This window comes from Acomys minous, assembly GCF_964271855.1.
Source record: "Acomys minous genome assembly, chromosome: 12".
NCBI classification, from domain to species: domain Eukaryota; kingdom Metazoa; phylum Chordata; class Mammalia; order Rodentia; family Muridae; genus Acomys; species Acomys minous.
In genome coordinates this window covers 12,665,251-12,691,500 of record NC_140493.1, presented here as the reverse complement: position 1 = coordinate 12,691,500, position 26,250 = coordinate 12,665,251, and the positions used below count along the sequence as shown (strand labels likewise).

Sequence of the window (26,250 nt, the reverse complement as noted above, 5' to 3'; positions counted from 1 at the left end):
TACAGACAAGACTATCAGAGGAAACAAGGCAGCACGGACACCAGATGAGCAAGAACTGCTACGGAAATTCACATGCAGTGGGTTCAGATAGAATCTAAGGCAGTCATAACTGGTTTGTGTGTGGTGTTGTACTCATGTGCCTGTGTCATCTGTATGTAGGTGTGCATGCATGAGTGTGTGCCTGCTTGCGGAGGCCAGACATTGATGGTGCCTTCTTCCACGGCTCTCCACCTTAATTTTTTTGAGACAGGGTCTTGCGTCTCACAGTGATCTAGAGCAGTGGTTCTCAATCTTCCTAATGCTGCAACCCCTTCATACAGTTCATGTGGTGGTGATCCCCCCAATCAAAGAAAAAATATTTTTGGTGCTACATCGTAACTATAATTTTGTTACTGTTGTCAACCACAATGTAAATATCTGATATGCAGGCTATCTGGAATGTGACATTAGAATTATAAACCACAAGACTATATTTACAACTCTTTGACTAATTTCTACCTCTTAACCAGCCACTTGCTACATGACTTTGGGTATACTACCTATCTTCATCTTGTTCCATAAAACAAACTAAAATAAATAATTAGTAAAGGCACCTAGCATTCTGAAACCTTTCTTGCAATGTTACAGTAACTAACAAGAGTAGGGTACACATACCAGTTCCTTTTACGTAGCATAACTATAGCTATCTTCATTTCAGGCCTAACAGTCACATCCTCTCAGCTTGTTGCTGATATAGAGAAAGCTTTCTGTGCAAGATCAGATTGCCCAAAAACTATTGCTTATGTTCAGCATATTCTATGGTTCTGCTACTCCTAAAAATTCCCCAACCATAAGCACAGCTGGCCCTAACTATAAGGCCCACTTGGGACCAATCAAATTGAAGATCAGCTAAAACTGCTTTGTCTATTTAGCAAAAATAACTTGAGTCAGAGGTGACTACCCTGTTCCACTGTTCCCTCTGCCCACCTCCCCAAATGAGCTAATTGGGGTTTTTTGCCTTTATAAGCTAACTCTGAAAAACAGGCAATGTCACAGTTTGGCTCCAAAGTCCACTCTGTGTCCTTGATCATGATAAAAAAAAAAATCATCTAGTCTATCTAGCAAAGGGCAGAAGCTTCTATGTTCTATGGTATGCATTATCATGATTGTGTGTATGGCCATGAACGAGCAAGCCAACTGAGTCTGAAGTCAATTGTAGACTAAATGATCTAGAAATGATCTCAAGTTGGTAAGTGTAAAAATGGAATCAGTAATCAAAGGGGAGCTATGGGTGGAGGGGAGCTAAATAACACGTCATCATGAAACCTGAATTTAAGTCCAGTTATTTCTAAGCGTAGAGGGGGGATAGTTGGTGCACCCAGTTCCGCTTGAGGAACTTTCCATATTGGTTGAATTGTCCATGACTCAAAGAACTGAACTGACAATTCCGAGGTTTACAACTTAAAACAAATCTCAGCTTCTTTGTGTTGTGTTGCTGCCAAAAGCAGCCTAAGTTAGCAGAAGTCTTTTCCTACAAAACTTTACCAACCATGTTCAAAACACATCTTACCTTCAGCTTTTTTCAAATATCTTCAATATTCAGTCTCAATTCCAACCTTACAGTAAAGGGATTATGTGAAGTCTACCTAGTCTACAACTTGACACATGGAGGCACCACTTTTGAAACTACATGCGAAAATACTCCATATATCACACATTAACATACTTATGGTCACATTGTAGGAGAACACACTACAGAAGAGCTAAATACTAATGACTATTACTATTTATTTATTTTTAAGGACGAATCTTCCACTGTGATCCAGGCTGATCTGGAAGTAGGAGCAATCCTCCTGCCTCAGACTCTCAAGTGATGTGACTACAGGTGTGACCCACCACCCACGGCAATAACAAACAAAACTATAGTCACAGAGAAGTGTTCCCCACTTAACACGCACCAACTCTGAATGCTAACTCAATCTCACCGGGCGTGGGTATGTGAAAACACTGTCCTGTAAACTAATAGGCTCTTCGCAGCTAAGGGCTGTTCACCTGTTTCAACCTAAAAACCATCAACCTTATTGCCAGGGGCGACGGGATGAAATGAATCGTAATGAAGGTTCTAGCAAATAATCTCACTGGCAATGGAGAACAGCGATAACTGGAAACAAATGCAATTTGGGAGCTTGGACATTAGAAAGAGAAGACCCTCATTGCTTCCCGGACAGCAACAGAGGGCGCAAGACCCTCTTCCTTTCCAAAGCACAGGAAGGGAGCCGCTTCAAACGCCTGAACCGAGACCCGCCCCTCCCTCAGGCTCTGGCCACTCTGAGAGCTCCGAGCAGAGTGATTGACAGGGGAACCGTCCGGTGCGTTGCATAAATGCTTCACTCCGGAACCAGTGACCGTGTGCTTCCGGCCAACACTCTCCCGGCGTTCCTTGCGTCCCGGCCCGGCCGTGCTTTCTCGGGGCCGCGGCAGGTCTTGCGCGCCGGTTTTTGAGCGCGCCGTGCGGGCTCGGCGCTCCGGGCTGCCCGGGGCTGGGCGCGGGCCGCGGCTGCGCGCCATGGCGCAGCTGGAGGGCTACTACTTCTCGGCCGCCTTGAGCTGCACCTTCCTAGTGTCCTGCCTGCTCTTCTCCGCCTTCAGCCGGGCACTGCGGGAGCCTTACATGGACGAGATCTTCCACCTGCCGCAGGCGCAGCGCTACTGCGAGGGCCGCTTCTCCCTGTCGCAGGTTGGTCCCCTGCTGGCCCGGCCCCGTTCCCTCTTCCGGGTCTGCCCTCCCAGACTCAAAACGTCATAGGATCTGGGTAATGACTTCACCTAGCCCCGAGATGTATGACGTATTTGTTAGGTGACTGCGTGGAGAACAGGTAATGCTGACATCAAATTACAGCTCCTCTTGGCAATCGACCAATTTGTCTTCCTAAGTCCTAAGACTAGAGACACGCAGGTGGCCCTTGAAAATGCAGGGAAAAAAAAACCACCCAAATCTTACCCATGAGGTTTTCTATTGAGTATTTAGGATGCGGAGTGGAGCCTCTGCATAGTGATAGTTTTACTCTAACTTTACCCTTGGATATTTTTAGAAACTTAGTGTTGTCTGGATATATTGACAACTATTTAAATTGCATCATTAAGTGTGTGTGTGTGTGTGTGTACACGTGTGTTTGACTACGTAAATATACACAATAAAAAGATAAACGCAGCATCCCCTCTCTCACAAACACAGGATGGGTTACTGTTCCGAAATACGAAGTCTGTTGAAGATAACCTGACTTCTTGGTTGCTGTTACTGATAGCCTTTGGCATTTTAAGGATCACTTACAATTATAGTCTCTAATACAGGATGTGTTGTAATATGTAAATCAAGGCTAAGAACAAGCCCCAAACTGACTTTTGTGTTTGGAAATCTTGTAATTCACTCACCCTCTCTAAATACTTCGATATCTTAAGAGCCACCAAATTCCAACTAGTATTGCTTATGTGGTTTGTAAAATCAGGGCCTGTGCAATTTAGTCACAAAATAGATTGTGTTCTAAAGAGCAAGTCCTAGAAAGTAGAAACAAATTATAACGTGCTGTCTGTTCCTTGCTGATGATACCTTAATAATTGCAAACAGGTTTGAGACAGGGAGCAAAACTGTTTCTTAAAATGGGGCTTAGGCCAGCGGCTCAGTGGTTGAAAGCTCTTGCTCTTGTGAAAGACCACCAGACGTCCCTGCACCCACATTAAGCTGCTCTTAACCATTTATTACTTCTGCCTTTTCCCCGACACCTGCATTCTTATGTTGCGTGTACATATACTCAGGTGTGTGAGCACACACACCTTTAAAATAAAACCTAGACATATCTAGTCTGCCAGAATTAATTTATGTCACAAAATATGCTCTCCAAGTTCTCCATTATTGGAACACATGAAACCTGATTTGTTGACATATTTGTACCAATGGAGTTGTGATCACGATTGCTTCTTTGATGGCCTTTTCTCTTTAAGTGGGATCCTATGATTACTACATTGCCTGGCCTGTACCTGGTGTCAGTTGGAGTGGTCAAGCCTGCCACCTGGATCCTCGGATGGTCTGAACATGTTGTCTGCTCCGTTGGAATGCTCAGATTTGTCAACCTTCTCTTCAGTGTTGGCAACTTCTACTTACTGTATTTGCTTTTCAGGAAGGTACAGCCCAGAAACAAGGTATGTGCGGGATAAAGTTTATGCAAGTTTCCATGCACTCAGGCCCACAGTTATGAATTGGCTTTATAAGATGTGGAAGAAAATGTCCAGCAATTAGCATTTGTGTGTGCTTTATAAAGCTGAATGTAAGTTCTCTCTATGTAGAAGATACTTGCATTTGAATACTGGAATGACTTTATTTGAAACTCTAAAGTAGATATTTGTTAGTATATGAAACCAGTTAAATAATTCCATGGTTTCTTAAGGAATTTAGGTCCTCTGTAGTGGAAATGAATTTTAGCTGAGGGATTTTGGTGTGATATCATAATGCAAGTCTTAAAGAGAGATGGCCCCGGGGTTTAAATTCAGTCCTGGCCACTACTTAAATTAACTTGAGCAGATTACCCCTTTGTGATTTTATGTCTTTATCTACTTGAAATAATTTAAATTAAATATCAAATAGTAATAATACATTTCGTCTCATTGAATTTGTATCAAGAGTAAAGGGACTTAGTAAATGGAAGGTGCTTAGGCTGGTACCTATTTAAGGTTCTCAGTAATGTTAATTATGGCAGTAATGTGTAATAAGGTCTCCTCAGCAGTGTGGATTGTGACAAGGAGGGAGGCATAGGGTTACGTGACAGGAGCAGAGAGCTGCTGTTGCAGCTGAGGGAATGAAGGGGCAGGGTGGCTTTGGAAGGCACCTGTGGTGAGTCGTAGGGAGCGGATAAACTGACAGAGAAGGGGGTGGTCTTGGTAGAAGTAGCATCAGCGAAGGGAACTGCTGTGTAAAATGACAGATTATGAGTTGCAGTGATGGAAGCAGGAGTGAAGCCACAAGCGTCCTTACCTGTGACAGAGTTCTTTGATTTTTTTTTTACAGTATTTTAAAAATAATTTTAATTACATGATTGTAAATTACACGATTGGCACTGTTGAGTAATTTATGTAAAACCATTCACACTACGCAAGATCTTTAAGAGCAACATGATGTAGCATATATGCCAAGTTTACAGGCTGTTGTGGAGCGTTGGCTGTATTTACTGAGATGGGTTCTCACTATGAAGCCCTGGCTGGCCTCATAGTCTCTGTGCAGGTTTAGATGGTCCAGAACTCACAGAGATCCACCTGCCTCTGCTCTCCAAGTGCTGAGATTAAAGGCGTGTACCACCACACCTGGCCTGAGGAGGACTTGAAACAAAGGCTGGGTAGGGTCTGACTTGGTGTGATAGAGTTAAATAATGAATATAGTTCAAAGGCTTTCAAAACACCTACTGAAATCATCAGAAAAGCTAAAGGAAAAGACACTTGAGTTTAGGGTAGCCCTAATTTTTTAAAATGAAAAGTCCTTGTAATTTTTTCATACAAAAAGTAAGATATTGGGCAGGGTAATTAATACTGTTTGCACATTTCAGTTGTCTCTAGTGTGGAGATTCAGAGGCTGTCCTTAAAGGGTTGGGTGGCTAAGACATAATCAAGGTAGCACAGCTGTCCACATCTGTACTGTGTTCCAGTCCTCTCAGCGTTCCCATGTCTCTTAGTCCAGTGTCTTGTCAAAGATGTTAAGCTATTAGGAGTTGCACCTCATTATTTCAGTGGCTTCCAAGATGCTTAATGTAACTAACAGTTACCGGAAGTATGTTATACATGGCGTTGCAAAGCCAGAAGTGCAGTTCATTTAAATTAAACTTCAGTGAGTTTCTAAATAAATGTCCCTATTAATTCAGCTAAAATAGTATATTTATTTTATCCTAAAAATATTTTTTTTTCTTTTTCCCTTAAGGCTTCTTCAAGTATCCAGAGGATCTTGTCAACATTAACCCTAGCAGTATTTCCGACCCTCTATTTTTTCAACTTCCTTTATTATACAGAAGCTGGGTCTGTGTTCTTCACTCTTTTTGCTTATCTGATGTGTCTTTACGGCAATCACAGGACTTCAGCCTTGCTTGGATTCTGTGGCTTCATGTTTCGCCAGACCAATATCATCTGGGTCGCCTTCTGTGCGGGACACGTCATCGCACAGAGGCTAAGTGAGGCTTGGAAGACCGAGCTGCAGAAGAAGAAGGAAGAGAGGCTCCCCCCAGCTAAGGGGCCGCTTTCAGAGCTCGGACGAGTTGTTCGGTTTCTTCTGGTGTATTCCATGTCATTTAAGAACCTGAGCGTGCTTTTCCTTCTCACCTGGCCCTACGCGCTCCTGCTCTCGGCGTTTTTGGTTTTTGTGGCAGTTAATGGTGGGATAGTTATTGGTGATCGGAGTAGTCACGAAGCCTGTCTTCACGTCCCTCAGCTGTTCTACTTTTTCTCGTTCACTGCTTTCTTTTCCTTCCCCCACCTACTTTCTCCTTCCAAAGTCAAGGCATTTCTTAGCTTAGTTTGGAAACGTAGAGTTCAGTTTTTTATGATTACCTTAGTCTCAATGTTTTTTGTTTGGAAATTCACTTATGTCCATAAGTATTTACTGGCAGACAATAGACACTACACATTCTATGTGTGGAAGAGAGTATTTCAGAGACACGAAATTGTGAAATATTTATTAGTTCCAGCCTACGTGTTTGCTGGTTGGGCTATAGCTGATTCTTTGAAATCAAAATCAATTTTCTGGAATTTAATGTTTTTTGTCTGCTTGGTTACTTCTACAGTTCCTCAGAAACTACTAGAATTTCGTTACTTTATTTTACCGTACATTATTTATAGGCTTAACATACCTCTGCCACCCATATCCAGACTTGTTTGTGAATTGAGTTGCTATACAGTTGTTAATTTTCTAACTTTCTATATCTTTCTGAACAAGACTTTTCAGTGGCCCAATAATCAGGACATTCAGAGGTTTATGTGGTAATGGCAGGAATATCTTGAACTTTAAAAGCCTATTTCTACAACAAGTAACTGGGTAAGTACAAGTGGGATTCCTTTTAGGGAAATTAAATGAAAAGAGTTAAGTGGGAGACCAGCCTAAAGCGTGACTATGAATAAAGTTCCGTACAGTCCTCTTGAAGCGCTTTCTGCTTCCAGCTTCTCAGGTTTGGGGAGCTTTCGTGTGTGTGTGTGTGTGTGTGTGTGTGTGTGTGTGTGTGTGTGTGTGGTGTGTGGTGTGTGTTTGGGGAGCTTTTCTCTGTGTGTGTGTGTGTGTGTGTGTGTGTGTGTGTGTGTGTGTGTGTGTGTGTGTGTGTGTTTAGAAGACCAGGCAAGCTCCGCAGTACTAGGAACAATTTTCCTGTTCTGTAAAGAACAGTAAAGAACCTTTTACAAATGATCCTGACATATTTCTAAGTACAGTTGCCAGATACTGCAGTAAATATAGTTCTGATCTTAAATTAGACTAGATTTACAGACATGGCAAATCATGAACTAGAGGCTTTGGCATGTCTATCTAGGAATCAAGTTTTTTCGTTCAGAATACAGAAATGATGAAGCCATTTGAACTAATTCCTATTTGAAGTTTATGCAGGCCAAAGAGAAACTGTGTTGACTACAACACCTTTTATAGGTAATCTTTCTGAAGTGCATTGTTCTGTTCGTTACCCAGGGCTCCTGTACAAAACTGACCCCAAACCTTGTGGCTTAAAAGTTTTTTCTCACATACTTACAGGCAGCACCTAAGCTCGAATGTTAGGAGAGCTCATTCCTTCAGAAGATTAGAGTCCATTGTCCCTGCTCAGCTCACCCCAGCAACTGCTTAGAGAGCCTTATTTTTAGATAGATCCCTCCAGTCTGCTTGTCTTTGTAGGACTGTCTCCGCTGTGACTGAGCTGTTACCAGATCAGAAAGCATACTCCACTTATCTTTTCATGATGGATTTATTATGATAGAGAACTAAGTCTTAAGAAACCGAAATTGCAAATACGTGCAATTGAATAAAGCAGTGGCTGTCTGGTGCTCCTAGTCTAGGGCTTTTGTCTCTCGCAACACTGGGGGATGGGGTCCTTCAATCCAGCATTCTGCTGTCAGGAGGGTAGGACTCTGTCCCATGTGATGGAAGGAGACTGCTGTCAAAGCCCTGTTTCCTTTTAGTTTAAGTGTTGAGTCACTTCTGGCAGGTCTACAGGCAGAGAGGGAGATACTGATATTTTATACCACTTTCATAAAGTATTGGAAATAGGACTTGGCATTTCAGAATGCCATGAGTTAAAAGGTGCTATTTATTTTTCACTATGATTGAAAAACTGATACATGTTGATGCTTTTAAGGTAGATGCTTGGTTAAACGTTATTGGGCAGCTGACAAGAAGATGGTCACTTGGTAAATTTCTCAATCTTTGTAACTAAATGAATATGTGAGAGAAATAAATTCCACGCAGCAGGTTGTTTCATCTTTGGTTGTTTAAAATAAAAGAGTCATCTCTTAAATCATTTCACTTGGAGAAACCCTTGCTTATACAAATGTAAATTCTAACTCTGCTTTCACTTTTTTAAAGATTAAGTTTTTTATTAGAATTAATAGGATTTATTGGTTAGTAAGTGATTATAAGAGTTTCAGTGGTTTAAATCACAACCACCCTTGCAGGAGACCCCAGTGTGGTTCCTAGCCCCTATATAGGGCAGCACACACCACTTTCAGTTCCACCTCTGGGAATTGTAGGCCTCTGGCTCCTGCAGTTGCAGTCACCAGTTCTTACTTACACATAACCCCACCACCCTCACATAATTAAGTTAAAAATCCTAAAAAGTGACTTAGAAAATACGTGTCACCCGTTGAAGGGCTTGTGGAGCCCTGCAGTCTGTCGATCTCCCAATAGGATATTTGAGTGTCTCATGAGAAGGCCTAGTTCTGTTCTGTGAAAATCCGTAGGCATAGATGATCATTCTCAGATACGTTCTTAAACGTTTGTGTGCAGTGTACTGGCTCACATTTATGCTTTCCATATGTACTCCTTTTCTGGCTGCATCTCAGTAAGTGATGTGGAAATAGTGTCTTGTACTTTATACCTACTGCACAATCTTATAAGCGAAACTTGTTCTCACAGTCATCTGTATTTATCCTGTTATAAAATACCCACTGTAAACAGTGTATTTATTTCTAGTGGATAGGTTAAGATATGGCTTATTTCTTGTGTAAACTTAACTGGCTTGACATGCCCATCATAATTGTCTAGAGAGGAGAGAAGGGATTCATAGTTGTAATTTACAGTTCCTATAGAGTAAACATACATTTTAGGTCCAGTTCAAAGTATATGCAGATTAAAAACTGATCCTGTTTATTAGAAAGCATTATCTTTGAAGCAACTGGAACTTCTTTAGGTAGTTGACAAGTGTAATGTACATAATATTTTTCATGGAGGAAATTAAAGTAAGATTACAGAAAAAAATATACTTGATTTTAGTGCCAGAATAAAAAGACAAATTGTTGAAGGAGAGCTGTGTGTTCCTAATCGCATATGAGGATGTTATGTCTGAACTCTAGTTAGTGTCTGCTGAGAGTCTTACCTTGATTCAACAGAGACTCCTGCCCTACTATAGATCCAGAAAGCTCGGAAACATGCCGTGTGGTGTGTGCTGGGTCAGTGTATTTTGAATGGAATTTTAGCATACAAGGAAACATATCCTAGAAGAGTACTATACAACCAACCTAGTCTTAGGAAGTAAATTGTGTTTTACACTGAGAGCCATCTTGACCCCTGTTTTACCTGTTTTCTGAATGTTATTTTCTGTAGTGATTAGTGCAAACATGCATTTTGTTATGCATGTACTCTCTGCAACTAGGGTATGATTTCAATCCTCCAATTTAAAATAAGTCATTCGACAATGATAACAAGTTTTGGTGATTTGTGATACTTTCATCATGAAATTTCAACCAGTTAGAGACATCTTGTGTTTAGTTGTTTTAGGTCTTGGGAGGATTTACTTACTTTTCCTTGGGTGTTTTTTATATATTTGAATCCAATGGCAATATGTTGTTGAGAAATAATATATAAATACAATATACTGGTGGCATATTTTTAATATATCCATGAGCCCAGCACTAAATTTCATAATGTTTGGAAGTTATAAAACTTCCAAAAAAGTAAGTTTTGTGGTAATTTGGTAATCCAATAATATCTTTATATTATTTTAAAATGAAATATTGATTAGTGGTAATTTCTTTGTACTGTTAGTTTCTTAGACACCATTAAAGCAAAAGTAGTTAGGGTATATTTTTCAAAAACGTAGTAAATATTATATTGAATTTGCATTCAGAAACTTGATCAGTTCAGTTCACTTGAGCCCTGTGTTTACCATTGTCCTGTTCAAGATCAGCAAGAACAAAATAATGACTTACAGTAGTCACCTTTATCTTTATCCCAATATATATGCGGATCACCTGACCCCTCTCACATGCGTGTGATGTCATGGTGGAGAAGCTGAATGCCATGGTCCCTGGTGGATCTCCGAAGTCCATTCCACTTGTAATTGAACATGCTAAAGCTGTGAACTTTTGCTGTTGTGCCTCACTATCAAAATTCGTTAAGAGAAAATACAGAACGAGGTCTCCACTCTGTACTAGTCAAACCTCTCACGACACGTTAGTGTGCAAGTTACAGGTTTCTGAAAATGTCAGAAACTTTAAAGGAGCATGAATAAAATGACAAATGCTTATTAAATGGTTTTATTATAAACAAATTGTTAAACAAATTCTTGGTGTTTAATTGGAAAAACATAGCTCCTGTAACAGTAAGTTCTTACAGTTACTTGAAATAATTATACATTCTGCATTGCTTTAAATGGAAATCAGAGATCAACAAATAGATTTCAGCTCACAAAAGCCACATTTTCTTTTTAATTAGTCTCTTGAGGGGAATAGAGTGCCCCCAAATAAGCTTTCATCAGGAAAGCTTCCGTGACTTGAGAGAGTAGATACAGCATCTTTGCAAGGTGTCCCAAAAACTGACATTTAAGTCTGAGTTTATTGCAGCTAATGTTCTTTATGTCTTTTTGGTAAGTCAAGTTCAAGAATCTCTTGAACTATTCTGCCTTTGATACGCTTTGTTTCTGAATTAAAGTGGAATTTAGCTCTTGTTATCCTGTTTTTGAAACAAATTTGAGTTATACAACTTAGCCAAAGGTGGTATAATATTTCAGTGTACCAGTAATACAGTATTTATCTTCCATACATTTGTGGGTTTTTGTCAGTATAAAAAATGTGTGTGGGTTTTCCCTGTAGTGATCAATAGGAAAGAACCGTGGATACAAAATTTAAATGAAGTGTTTTACTAGGTGATGACAATGTGCTACATTTTGAAGTCTTGTCATTTAAATTTTTTTACTAGTCTGGATTAAACTTTATATTTGTATTGTTTTGAATGGCAAAGATTTATAATTATCCACCTTTGTTTATTATTGCTATTCATTTTTCAGGAAGGGTCTCATAATCCAGGCTAGCATGGAATTTGTGATGTAGCCAAGAATGACCTTGAGCTCCTGGTTCTTTTGCCTCTACCTCTGGATATGCCTAGTTTATGCAGTGCTGAGAGTCAAACACAGGGCTCCAAGCCTGCCAGGCAAGGATGCCACCAGCTGAGCCATCGCCTCAGCCCTGCTCATATCAAACACAGGACTCCAAGCCTGCCAGGCAAGGATGCTACCAGCTGAGCCATAGCCTCAGCCCTGCTCATATCAAACACAGGACTCCAAGCCTGCCAGGCAAGGATGCCACCAGCAGAGCCATAGCCTCAGCCCTGCTCATATCAAACACAGGACTCCAAGCCTGCCAGGCAAGGATGCTACCAGCTGAGCCATAGCCTCAGCCCTGCTCATACTGTGATTGAAAATGTTTCCTGAATTACATGAAGTGAAGGTAAATGTAAAGACAAAGCCATTTGTTTCATAATTATGTCTCAGATGATGTAAGCCAACATGCCCTGCCCTGGAATTGTTCACCTCACAGATTCTGGAGTTGTTTCGATAGTAGTAATGGGTTTGGAAACCGCCTGTACCTTCTACTTCTGTCTGGCTGTATCTCAGTTGTTCTCTTGGGTTAACTCATGGGGGAACTAAGCAGAGAGAGGTGATCTGTCTAATGTTACAAAGTATCTGGTTGAGTTTGGGTTTCTGAGAAGGCAGCCTGGGAAGAATCCCTGGGGTAGCAGCATGCAGTTGACTGAAGGACGGGAAAAGGACACTTAACCTACCTTCACTTTTGTAACAATTTAGGAAAAAAAAATGGCCCTGGAAAATATACACTAGCTACTTTTCCAACTCAGACAAGTGAGGCACAAACTAGCTCTTGTAGAGCAGACAATCTTTCTTCTTCCATTGTGTCATCGCTGCCTCAGATTGTTGTGTGAACACAAAATCTACAACCCAGGCTGACGTTTGCAGCCCTATTAAGATACATATACAAGGAAGCCAAGATTTTTTATATCAAATAGAGATGTAGTTCCTTAAAACCTGCATTTTCAAAAAGATTCCTATTTGGAGATTAATGGGTGTTTTACAATGATCTGTGATTCTTTCTGAGAGAATTTGGTCTTTATTTTAAATCTGTGAATATATGTTTTAAATATGTTTTTTAAGGTTTTACATTTTGTTACATTAAAAACTGCAGATGTTTGACTCTAAAGTTGTGATTCATGTCATTTAAGCCCCTGAATAAACCTATTTATAAGAATAAAAAGCTTTTAAAGTAATTTGTTCAATATATTTATTTTATTGGTAAATGAATTCATTTTATAACACATTGTGCCCTCTCAACATGCTCTTAGTTCACACTGAGGGCTAAGTTCTCCTTCTGTCCACTCTACCTCAAGCCACTTTCCTACCCAACTTTAAACTGGTCTTGAAACAAAAGGAGTGAATTTGTTTTAAGTATCTGTATTAGTGCCCATCTCTACCTTGGGTATCCATAATTTACTTATAATTTCATAATAACTGGTCAGTCAAGTTACTGGATGGTCATACCACTTCTGGCTTAGTTTCTTTGTTAGTCTAGGTCCATAGAAAGCTTAGCATTTACCAACTCCTCTACCTTGGAAAGACTCTAACCTTGGCGTTTGGCCATTGTGAAGAGATAAATACTTCTGTGATTTCGTTCTTCTTGAGCACGGACTTTCCCCTCAAGCCCTGCTAGGAGGTTCGCAAAGACTTACTACACAGATTTGGGGGTCTGTCCTCTGCGTCTTCCAGGATGCTATCTGTTTACAGCTGTTTTGGTAGTCTTAAATTCTGTCACAACATTAATCATTTCACCTTTCTCATTATTTAGGTACCTTTGGGACATGGTATATAAATGTGGGGCCATCCAGTAAATTCTTTTGAAATATAATGTATTGAGTGTCAATTTCTTATGTATGTAAAGTGCATTGATTGCTGTTAGTCTCCTCCCACCTTTACTGTGTTCATACCTTTCTGAGACCCATTGAGTTTAATCAAGACCATCTGCATGATTGTGGATGAGTTTGGAGCTCACAGCTGAAGACAAGGACCACGTCTCCATTGCTGTGGCCAGTGGAGCCATGGGTACCACAGGGACCGGGAAAGGAGGGTAATGGCAGACAGTTTTAGAATTCGGTTCACTTTGGGAATGAACAACTTCTTTTCCTCACTGTTATTTATATATGATTTAGCTACTAAAGATAGCAGTGAAAATAGGTTTGAGTGGTCATTATGACCCCTTTGTTCCATTCCTTGAGTTCCTTTCACTATAATTCCTGTATAATGGTCGTGTGTGTGTGTGTGTGTGTGTGTGTGTGTGTGTGTGTGTGTGTGTATTTTTTCCCCACCAGAGGACATTTCTTAAAAGTTATGCCTACAGCTTCCTGCAATCAGACAAACTGGGGTACTGTATTGGGGTACTGTTTAGGTACTGACAAACCTAAAGAGTCTGCTTTATCCATGACCACATGTGAAGTTAACTTTAGTCAGAAAGTAACTGTGGAGGGCGCACATCGCATAGGACTGCCTGGGAAGTGTAGTGTGGAGGAAATGTTTATTATTTGAGAAAGGATAGACAAGTTTCAGTTAAAACAAGGTGGATGAAACTGCTCTGTACGCCCCTTCCCCAATCTTATTATTCTTAGTGGTGGGACCAATACCTGAGGGAAACATGCTCCAAATTAGGGTTTGTTTGGGGCCATTCCTTCTTCCTTTTCCCAGAAAGATTTTGAAGAGAAACAAGTATAACATCAAATTTGTTCTAACAGTTTATCTGTCGGTTACAGTCTGAGAGATAATGAACAAACAGCCTCACTTGGAATTTTGACTCTAAGTCATGCCTCTGTTATTTACAGTGCCTTGAGATTAAATACATTTCAAGGGATCTGTGCTAGTTAGTTTTCTTGTCAACTTGATACAAGCTAGAGTCATCTAGGAAGAGGGGAAACTCAATGGAAAAAAATGGCTCCATTAAATTGGCCTGTGGTTTTCTGTCTTACTTAACGTTTTGTTACTGGGAAGAGAGACCATGACCACAGCAGCTCTTCTAAAGAAGAACATTTGATTGGAGCTGGCTTGCAGTTCCGGAGGCTTAGGCCGTTATCACCATGGCGTGAGGCAGGCACTGTGCAGGCAGCTGTGGCGCTAGAGAAGGAGCTGAGAGGTCTCTATCCGGGCAGGCGACAGAAGTGACGGAAGCACACTTTCCCCTCAAGGTCACATCTCCAACAAGACCACGCATCCTAATAATAGTACCACTTTCTATGGACCAAGTATTGAAACACATGAGACTTTGGGGGCCATTCCTATTCAAACTACCACAGGTTCATTTTCTTGATTGGTGATTGATGTGGGAGGGCTCAGCCTTGGTTAAGTGGTGCCCTGGTGGTCCTGGGCTGTGTAAGAAAGCAGCCTGAAGAAGCCAGAAGGAGCAAGCCAGTAAGCCACATTCCTCCGTGGCCTCTCCTCCAGCTCCTGCCTCCAGGTTCCTGCCTTGAGCTCCTATCCTGACCTCCTTCATGCTGGACTTCAATTCTAAGATGAAGTAAACCATTTCCTCCCCAACTTGCTTCTGACCATGGTGTTTATAACAGCAACCTAAAGCAAACTAGGGAAGTATCTGAGATGTTATCAGACCTTGAACCTGGAAAACTTATGGAAGGGGATCTCTGTCAGTAAGCTTAAAATAGCACCACTTAGAAAGCTTTGCTTTGGCTATAAGACTGTCCCTCTTTGTAATACAGAAAAAAAAAAAACTACTCCAATGAAGCATACTGTTTGTCCACAGTGATGACTCGGAACTCCCTTGTACATGATAATATCTCACGTGGGAGGCACTTGGGGAGGAATGAGTCCACCATATTGTAGAAGGAGGCTGCAATATGGCCGACAAACTACATTCTCTCTGCTTCTACGGCATGTATGCAACAGATTCTTGTTCCAGTAATTTCTCAGCGAAAGTCACAGCGATAGGCAACTTTCAATGATGGTTTGGGAATTTGATTTCTAAGGTGCATTGCTCTACCTTTCCCTCCAGATGGCAGTCTTGGGCATCTTTTCTAGTTGTCAGGCTGAGAAAATTTAAATCGTTCAGTTGACCTTTTCTGTTGTCACGGATGTTGACGGCCCTTTTTCTTTTTCAGTACAGGCTGAATCAGATAATCATAGTTACCTCTCATTCTCCATGATTAAGAAGTTATAATGCCTCATGTCAATATGTGGTTCTATCATAGAATTCTGTTGTTATTATTATTCCCATTGACTGAGAAAAATCAAACACGTTTAGGCATTTGCTTCACACAGCAGTATAACACATTGAGTCATGGGATTCCAATCATCATGAATAAGAGAGCAACAATTCAGCCATGTCCTTGACCTTTGCTTTAGAAGGGTAGACTTCACTAGTTAGCAGAATCCACAATTTTTCTCTTTGGGCATTATAAGTGCTTTAAACACTGGCTTTCTTAGCAAAGAGTTGGATACATACATGTTTTTGCACATGTTATACATACATATTTACACATAGTCCTGAAATGGCATTAGGCATTTAAATTTCTGGCTTTGATCTTCTAAAAATGTCCTTAATAATATATGTAAGTTGGGTTCTTTCTCTGTTATTCAAAACTAACAGCATTTTCTGGGGACATGGGGGCCAAGTTGTATTCTTGTGCCAAGTAGTACCCTGTGAGTCTACTTTTACTGAAATGATCAATTTCATTTCTACATTTTTTTTTGAGTCTCCTTACAAATGATTTGGGAATTCTGAAGTCAGACATGGGTGGTAAACAAAAGCCACTTGTTTATCCTAGAGCCACACACTTCCCCATTCCTCTGTGGTTCCCCCTTCTTTCTCCACTCTCTTTAGTCTCTCCTGTGCCACTCTTCTTCCTTCTCCCATCTCAGAGGATTCTCCGGTAAAGGGCTGGTCGAATAAACTTGTGCAGCCCTGAAGCCCACGAAGCTGAATGCCACAAGTGAGCTTGCAGTCTGTCCACTTGCTTTGCCCAGTTGGTTCCACATTTCAAGAAAGATCTACTCGTTTTAAATCATGTAAAAAAAAAATAGCCCTAATTACGGAAGAAAATTATTGGAAGATGGAAGGTATTTAATAGCCTAACAGTTTCCTGGACCTCATGTCTAAAACTGGCTCTCGGCATGGTGTCCCTGCTCTCTGCTCCTCTTTGCTCTCTTGGCCAGGCTGAGTCTTGTTGCAGCAGATGTGACCAGCAGGGCACCTGCAGGCAGAGTTTATCTACTTAGCTAGTATTGCAGAGAGGAAGAGGAGGACTGAGGTTTAGTCTCAATCTGGAGTCCAGGAAGCTTGCTATCATCTGTAACCATCAATGAGTAGTGTCTGCTATGTGCCAGCCTCTTCTCTATGGGTTCTCATTATTAATCTAATTCTCACAGGAACTATGAGAGACATTCATATAATAGATGTAATTTACAGAAGCTGCTCCTACTGCTCAGTGCCAGAACCAGGTCCAGTGCAAGGATGTTCTCTCTGGGAATGAGAGTCAGTGAACATGGAGGATCTAGTATTTGGGCCCATAGCAAAGATTATCTCCAATTTTTTTCCATAGTCCCTTTCCAGGAAAAAAAAATCAATGTTGTAAGAGAGCACTTTATGAGCATCCTCTCTGGAAAATTCGTGGATTTGAAATACATTTATACTTTTGGCAACTTTTGGGCAGTGTTCGATTCAGGAACAATTTTAAAATTGTTTATTTAAAGTATGTGTGTGAGCATGTGTGTGTCACATGTGTGAACATGTCCATGAAGATGTCACTTCTCTTGAAGCAGTAATTACAGGTAGTTGTGAAATACCCAACATGGGTGCTAGGAATCGAACTCTGGTCCTTTGCAAGAGCAGCAAGTGCTCTCAACTGCTTAGCCATCTCTCCAACCCATCCACTCAGGAGTTGGAAAACAATTAGCTTCAGGATTTTCTGGTTATCAGGAGAATAAAAGGAGCAAATAAAAATTTGAGTAGGAGAAAAACGATCATGAGAAATAAAGGCCTTACAACTATCTTATATTTGGAATATAGAGATGAGTCAGTGGTTAAGAGCACTTGCTGCTCTTTCAGAGACCCAAAAGTGGTTGTCAGTGCCCATGTTAGGTGGCTTGCAACTACCTGTAATTTCATCTCCAGGCAATCATAACATCGTCCAGGCACTGCAGGCACGCAAAGAGTCATGTCACAAACATTTTCTGAAGTGTCATGTAGTAGGTAGAGCAAGCTGTATTTCCATTAATAATATTCGTTATTCTGTCATCTCCTTCCTGCTGTTAATTCTTGAACTGATATTTCATTTCTTTATTCGAATTTAACAGGACATCCACCCCGCCTGCCCCCTGGTCTCCCTGCCACCACACACACTCCTGCCTTTGTCTTTTCTGAAAGGACAAATCTTTTGTGAGCAGTAAAGAGGCAGGAAGGAGGTTATTGTGAGTTAACGACCGCCTCACTTACCTCTTGGGTTATTTTATCAAGTCCAGTAACACTTAAGTTTTTTCTGTCCACTGTTGAAAGCCAAATATAAAACCTGTCATTGCTCCCAAGATTCCAACCATAAGCAAAGACAATGAGGCAAGTGCTGAGCACTCTACAGTGAATATTTGTCTACAAACATTTCTTACTTGTAACCTTCAGGAACTTTATTGTTGGATTTTATAGAGAGATGCTGGTTTGGGAGTCCAGATGGAGCCATATTCAGGAGAGATTTTTGCTAACTAAACCAGCAACACATAAAGTACAATGTTTAATCTTGACTCTCAATTTTGATTGGCTTGAGGAATGCCTAGGGGATTAAGAAAGCACACTTCTGGGGCTGTGAGGGAATTTTTAGAGATGATTGCCAGAGGTGAAACGACCTGCCCTGAATGTGGCCTGTACTGGGAATAGACTGGGGCCCTAAATGGAACATAGGAAAATGGTATTGGGAAGAAGACCATTAATGTGGTTATTTGTCCCCGCTCTCACTTTGTCCTGCCCAGCATGATTCGAATAGCTGCTGCCAGGGTTCCCACTGGGGTACTCTGCCTTCCTCAGCCCCAGACAGACTCATCCATTGTGGACTCAAGCCTCTGGAACCATGAACTAGAACAGATCTTTCTTCCTTGAAGTCACTTTTTATTTCCTACAGACATTTGCACAGTCCCCTCAAATCTTAGATTATTTTTATGTAGATCTACTATTGGCAAGTATTTTCTTTTGTGATGTTTCTGAATTCTTTTCTTATCGATTAATGGACTCATAGAACAACAATGAAGCAAAAATAAAGATGAACATCTACTCATGTTCACTAAATATGTGAATCATCCTGTAAAGAAAAACCTATGTTGACTTAAGCCAGAGGCTGCGCTTAGGGTTTAGTCATAGATGTTCTTATGTCTAGACACTATGGTATCAATAAGAATCCGCAAATACCAAATATTAAATTTTGCTGAAAGGTAAGTGTTGCCATATATTATTATTTTAAGGCTTTAATAGTCTTCAGAACATTGCACTGTATTTTAACTTCTTATGTGTTTTCGTTAAGAAGCAAGAGGATTGGGTAATGTAGTATTTGAGTTTTTATTATATAATGACTTAGGTTTAGAAACTGGTTTGAGAAAATGTTGGCGGCACTGCAGGGCACCACACTTCCAGAACCAAGAGGGCCAGATTTTGAGTAAGGCCAAAGGGCAAGAGCACAGGAGCAGGTAAGTGACAGAAGGAAAGAAGTAATTTCGATGAAAAAAACAAAACAAAACAAAAAGAAAAGTCTGGTGTAATGGAATATGCCAGAAGTTGAAATACCACACCAAGGGGACAGGAACTTTGTCTTTATCATGGCATCCCAAGGGCAGGGTTCTCCACATGAGCAGAACAGGCTTGCTGTTGCCGGCCTCTGTCAGTAGGCAGACGGAAGTTAGACTTACATAGCTTCTGTCTTTTCCTTGTGTTTGCTATTTAATTTTAAAATCTTGGCCACTTGTTTCATCCTCTCATTTTAAATTTAAAATAAAGAAGAAAGCAAAGCGAAGCAGGCAAGTTTCTTCAGAAATTTAATAGAATTCCAGAAGTCTCTCTGAAGTGCTTTTATAATATGACTTTTGGGAAATATTAAGGACACCAGATGCTCCAGAATGTTCCAAGACTATGAAATGAGATTATTGTTCCAGGTCAGAGCTGTGGCACCACACCACAACGTACTTTAAAATTAAACTTGCCATGTAGGATTCAATTTCCTCCTCAGAAGGGCAATAGCCTTTTGAACGAATCAGACTTGGCTACTCACCCTTGCTACGAATAAGGCTGTGCACCTAAACACTGTGAAGCGCTCATGTAGCAAATTTGAAAAAAGCAAAGCAACAAAACAAAACAACTCCACAACTGTCTTGCTACACGTGAAGAGACATGGTTGGATGCGCAGTGGAGCAGCAAGACTGGCTGCAAAGAGGGGCAGGGGGCATAGTGGACAGGGGGAGGAGCAGATGGTCTCATAAGTGTCATTCTCATGAATGAGTACGTCAACTATTGCCTATATAATAAACGAATGAATGAGTCAGTGAATGAATGCATCATAAAAGTACTCAGTATTCAACTTCCCTGTCTCTTACCCCCATGTCTATTCTTACTACATGGCAACTTCCCCTAAGAAGTTGGGGTAGCGGCTGAAAAGCCCTTTGGGAAACCCAAAGCGGAAGTTCCTGTTTGTTTTGTCAGCTTCCTAGCTCTTGTAAACTGGATTTTTGAACCGACAGTGTATATACATTCTTAAGTGATAACTGACGGTGCTGTCTTTTTCTTTAAAGAGTAAAGGCATTATAGTTCACGAAGCTACTAGGAGGAGCCTGTGCGGATGACTGGGGCTCCTAGAGCCTTTCAGATGTTAGCAGAAGTAAATGTTGTAACGGGATTATCCAAAATGACGGTGGAATATGATTCTGAAGTGTTCAGCATTCCTGAGACATCCCCCAGGCATCCAGACTGTAGCTAACAAGCATCACACCACATAGCACTAGATGGGGTGTGAAGTCCCTCGGTTCTTCAAGGGACAGCACGTCTACAGTATGCAACGCCAATCTCCTACTGTCAGTAACAGCTGCGAATGGTCCCTGTCCGCCTCCTTGGCTAAGCTAAGACATCCCACGAGCTAATACCATGCCCTGTGTCAAGCCTTGGAGTTTTCAATGTTTACACTTCTTTTATCTCATGGATTCAGGGAGGCTGAGGGCCGGAGGAGACCACGGATGTCATGACCCCAGTGCCACAAGTGGGCAAACGAATCCAAAGGACAAAGTAACCACTTTGTCTAATTCAAACAGCTGCTAACCTGAAACCATGATTCAACTTCCTGCCTCAGAATCCAGTGCCGAATTTTATTACAGGGCAACCTCTTAGGAGCCTGTGTCATGACTCTTACTGTGCTGTTCTTGGTCAGTTCATATTATTTTCACATTTTGTGAATTAAGGGTGACTTTAATAAAAAATTTACTATCCATATTTATGGCATAATAAAACTTACATAAGATATAATGATTTTTTATTCTGGTTGATACAAACAAAATTTGCCACGAAACAAAAGATATTTTTGTTTGTTTGTCTTTGTGTATTTATTTTTGTGCCTAACAGTGGTAGTGTCATCTTTATATCCCTTGCTCAGTGCACTGAAAGTTAAGGCTAAACAGAAAAACTAGAGTTATCACCAATGCTATGACTTATAGTCGAGATTTCGACTGAGACTTCATGAGATTTGTGACAAGTTGGAATCTAAAGATGTTTTCCTTTGTGTATGCTCTTTTCCAGTGACACACACTAATGAAGGCTCTGCCAAAAGTCGGACAAGAAAATGTTTTCAACACTGTGTCACTATGGGCCCTCCTCCACCACATTTATGGCTAAATTCAATTTTACTGAAAAAAGAGAGACCTACATCTAGGTCAAGTTCCAACATTGTGAGGTCGGGACGTTCTGCCTTACAACTCACCTCTTTGCTGCCTTGCCCCAGAGACATGTGTTCAGACAGCATTGCAGAGTGGCAATGCCGCTTTGCCAAGGGAGCATCCTCAAGAGGTTCTGGTTCTATTCCGCCTCCTTCCCTTGCACATTCATAGGCTCTATGGATAACACTATACTGTTTGGGTACCAGAGAACCAGAGCACCCATTCTGCGGCTATTCAGATGGCAAAGTCTTCCTGGGGCATCCAAGAACATCTTCTAAATTGATAAAATATGCACTGTTCCCTTGTTTACTGACAATCCTCATCCATGTTGCCAGTAGTGGGACAATTTTCTGTTATATTTATTAATTGTGTAAGCTATTGTAGGTGTTGGAAACTGAGGTTTTCTTGCCTCATTTGAATTTATTTCTAATAGCTCTATGTTTTGTGTATTTTTTAAATGGCAAACTCATGAACTAAGGAAATTTGTTCAAGACAGTCCCCATAGTGAATCAAAAGTTAGTAAATTGGAAGAGGAAATTAAAATATACAGGAAAGAAATGAAGGAACTCTCCACATTCCTGCATTGGCAGAATTAATACTAAAAAATGGTGGCATTTTAAAAAGTAATCTATATATTCAATGTAATCTTCATCAAAATTTAGTGATATTCTGCAAAGAATTAAAATGACAAAAATTCATATGGAAACATAGATCACAAATGACCAAAGTAATCCTTAGTTACAAAAACAAAAACAAAAACAAAAAACAAATAAACCTGACCTTAAATAATAGTACAGAGACAAAGACAGCATAGTATTGGCTCAAAAAGATATAGGTATATCAAAAAACAGACTAGAAGATTCAGAAATAAATCCACATATCTATGACCAAATAATTTTAAAGAAATTATATTATCATATGTTAATTATACATAATGTTGTATTTCATTATGACATTAAATAAATCAGCTGGGAAGAGTTTGAGCCAGAACAGCTGAGTTGAACCAGCCAGCCCAGAGCTCAGAAAGATCAAGAAAGTGTGAGCTTATTAAGCAGTAAGTCTCAGAGGCTGTAAACAATCTAGGCCTAGGATAGATTATACAGAGACTAGATGCTTCCAGGACTAGGCCAAGGTTAGCAAACTTAATGTGATTGAAGAAGAAGAAGAAAGCCCACAAACGTTGCAGAATCAGAGGATATCTGACCGAAAGCCACAGAGAAATTCACCTGGGATCATCTCCAGAGGAAAATTCAGTTCTTCAAGTTTGTCTGGATGCCCTGAGGAATTCTGGAGATCTCAGAGCAGAGGGAGTCTCTTAGATAGTGAATCACAGTAAGCCACCCCAAAAGACAATTTTAATTATATAGACAGACTTTTCTGCATTAAAAATGGGAAACTCCATTTCAGATCCCTTGAGAACAAGGGTAGGATTTGTGGATATAGAAACATGCTTGAAAAAGCCATTGCAGTACTAATTTCATTTATGACCACTGGAGTAAACATGTCTCTATTGTCAATTGTATTCGTTACGTTTTTCCTCTCAAAAAAAAAAAAAAGGTTGAAAAACAACCTTTATTTGTTATAGAAAAACAAAACTTAGCTATGATAATACAAAGGCTTGAGAGACAAGAGATGGGAACTAAGAGAAAAGAAAATGTTTAATTATGCACATAAGCTACCTAATGAAATGCATGATCAAGGTAGACAGCCCATTGATAACGGATAAGAAGCCTGCACACTGGAATGGAGGCCAGTTCACTGCCATAGAGATGGGCGTGTGAGACTGCTGTAATGATGTCTAGTTTATGCGTGGATTCATAAAGACCTAATTGTACCCTGAGAAACAGAAAAGGGGAATAAGAATCGTTAAAAGATACTCGATTGGAAACTGGATGTCATAGTGCATGCCTTTAATTCCAGCACTCAAGGACAACTACGGCTACATAGAGAAGCCCTGTTGAGAGAAGAGAGAGAGAGAGAGAGAGAGAGAGAGAGAGAGAGAGAGAGAGAGAGAGAGAGGGAGAGGCTTCCAACTGAAAGTCACAGATGATGCAGAAAGCAGATGCTCTTGCATAGAGACAACTTAGTAAACCAGCTGAAGAGGGACAGAGAGCTTATCAGACTGTCAGACTCAGACTCAAAAAACCGTGATGCTGAAATGGGCTGCTGCTGACTGATGATCAGGGCTGCAGTTACGGGATCATCGCCTCAGTGGTTGAGTGGATCTTCATATGGACATGCAAACTGTTAGGACTGGGATTGGTAATTGTTTCTATTGTAAAATTTAAACTGTGTACAATCTTTAGTTTAAACAAAAAAGGGGGAAGTTATAGAGGAATGTTAATTTAGAAAATGGCTGTTCTGACAAGAGATCACCTCCAAAGATCTAGAGCTGGGTGATCTGGCTGGGATACAAACACGCTTTTTAAAATCCGAAGACAGAGCCAAGTAGATCTGAGTTCAAGGCCAGCCTGGTATAGAGAAAGTATGAGGTAAATAAAAGCTTAGATCCAGGCGTGGTCGTACATGCCTTTAATCCCGAAGGAAGGTGAAGTTAGTTTGTGGAAGAAACCAGCCATGTTTGAAAGTGATGTCTAGTTGAGTGGCAGAAAAGGTGACGAATCAGAGAAGATCTGACAGAATCAGGATATGACCAACTCTCAGGAGAAGAGAGAGGAAAGGGAAGCTACTTAAGAGGCAGTTTTAGAGAGAGGAGACAGTTTTTAACTAGGAAAGTAATAGTGAAATGGGTTTCAGAGAGAGCACTCAGATGAAGACAGACTGAACCAGAAAATGAGAAGAAGCCAGAAGATTAAAGTAGGTTGCTGAGTTAGTTTGAAGCCGAGTAGAGCAATGCTGGGCTGAGAGAGAAACTAGACTTAATCAGTGAGCTAGGAGAAGTGTGTGAGCCTGAACAGCTGAGCTAAACCAACCAGCCCAGAGCTCAGAAAAAACAAAGGGTGAGCTTATTAAGCGGTAATTCTCAGAGCCTAAAAGCAGTCTAGGCCTAGGTTAGATTGTATGCGGTTTAGAAATTTTCAGATCTAGGCCTAGTTTAGCAGAAAGAGGCAGTTGGCCTCTCAGATAATAATTGAGTTAGGAGATTAAAAGCTACCTTTACGCCACTGTCTGGGCATGAAGCCAGAGGATACTACTAAATCCTACCACAGAGACATTTGCTTTTTTTTTTTTTTTTTTTTTTTTTTAAGGTTGTGTTATTCGCAAGAGCAAACAAATCTCAACCAGTCAAAGAGTCCTATGGAAAATAAAAATGTGGTACATTTTACATATATACAATGGTATTTTATTTAGCCATAAATAAAAAGGAAATTCTGAATCTTCAGTGAAATGGATGGAACTGAAAAATAGAAGTAGGGTAACTCGGTCTCAGAAAGACAAACACAACATATCCTCTCTCACATTTCATCTTAGCTTCTTATATTTTTTTGTGTATATCTATATGAGAATGTGGAAAGTATGTGCCAGGAACTTAGAAATAGATTCCCGAGAGGGGAAAAACTTACTTTTAGCAGGAAACATTTTAGCAAATGCTATGGAGGCGATATTTAGGTAAACATCCCCAAAAGGCCTAACTGGAATGGAGATTTGTAATACTGCTCTCTGACCACTAACTGGCACCAAACATCAAGGTTCTGTCGTCAAATGTTCTGAGCTGTGCAGCCTCCCTTCTCAGATAGTCCAGAGTTTCAGCTGACCCCTACCTAGGGACATCTGAGGCCCTTGGAAGCTTTCTATTCAGAAGTCTCTTAAATACAGTGTCTCATGTTCAAAATATGTCCAGGCATGGTAATTTCTGCCAATATAGGCTATATTAGGCATATATTTATATTTTTCTCTTATCCTGGTGAATATTTGAAGAGGACTGTATGTGTGTGTGACAAGAACAGTTCCCTTTCAAATGGGTGAGGAGAGTCCAGGCCCCTGCACTCTTTACATTATGGCTAAGGAGCTGATCTTCATTGCGTCCTCTAGCTGTATTTTCTGTATTAAGTACAAAAGGCAAATTGCATACATTTAACTGAACAAGCTTTATTCATCAAATAATAGGTGGAAGATAGTGAAATGGTGATCTGGACAGTAAGACTTGTTACACACATGCTAACAAAGGAATTGGATCCAGAATATTTGTAAAACTTCATATAAGAGGATATGTGGTCTAAAAAGAAAAGCATCAGTAAATCTACTGATCGCTTAAGGGAAATGCAAATTAAGCACATGGAGACAAGCTACTACAAATAATAGAGCGTGGAGCCGCTGTGGCTCATGAATACTTCTAACAAGAGACAAACCACTGCAAATAACAGAACAGGGGGGGCCACTGGTGTTCTTGTATACTTTCAAGGAGACATCTCCTAAACTGAGCATGTGTGTAGCCCCGTGGACCCAAGGCCAGGTATATGTGTGATAGGAGTACACGTATGCTTACCAAAAGGCATGAGCACAAAAGTTCATAGCATCTTTGTGGATTACTACTATAAACTGGAACTGAGCCATGTAGCCTCACGGAGGTAAGAACTAAGTCAACTGTAGTCCATCTGCGCAGCGTAGTATTAGACAGCAGTGAGGACAATGCAGCACTCACAAACTGGGGTCAGGAAACATCATGGAAGAAGCGGGGAGGAAGGCTGTAGGAGCCAGAGGATCAGGGAATCTGCTATGAGACTGCATCTCCTAGAAATGGCAGAAAGCTTTACCCATGAAATCACAACAGTATGACTTCCAAGATGAGACCTGAACAAGGAAGCCTTTGGAGGTGCTAACACGAGAGGAGAAAAATCTCACAGTATTCCACCCT

General features: G+C 40.6%; 1 protein-coding gene and 1 long non-coding RNA gene across 5 annotated transcripts in view; one reads left to right on the top strand and one right to left on the bottom strand.

Moving 5' to 3' along the window:
- Window positions 1-12,751, bottom strand: part of LOC311609692 — a 572,880-nt gene extending 560,129 nt beyond the window's left edge. Inside the window, exon 1 of the long non-coding RNA XR_014783469.1 lies at window positions 12,566-12,751. This is a non-coding gene — a long non-coding RNA (uncharacterized lncRNA). The remainder of the gene's footprint in view (window positions 1-12,565) is intronic.
- Window positions 1,829-12,757, top strand: ALG10 (ALG10 alpha-1,2-glucosyltransferase). 4 transcript variants are annotated; one of them, XR_014783463.1, is made up of 5 exons: window positions 1,829-2,716; window positions 3,979-4,176; window positions 5,939-6,386; window positions 6,947-7,045; window positions 11,487-12,757. XR_014783463.1 is itself a non-coding variant. In XM_084802942.1 (4 exons), exons 1-4 carry the CDS (start codon window positions 2,546-2,548, stop codon window positions 6,964-6,966), a joined length of 837 nt encoding a protein of 278 aa, XP_084659068.1. In that variant the 5' UTR covers window positions 1,829-2,545; the 3' UTR covers window positions 6,967-11,753. The 4 variants fall into 4 exon arrangements, 2 of the variants coding, with proteins under 2 accessions (XP_084659068.1, XP_084659067.1); XM_084802942.1 differs by having other exon boundaries at window positions 6,947-11,753; XR_014783464.1 differs by having other exon boundaries at window positions 1,830-2,716; window positions 5,939-7,045.
- Window positions 12,758-26,250: the final 13,493 nt, after the last annotated feature.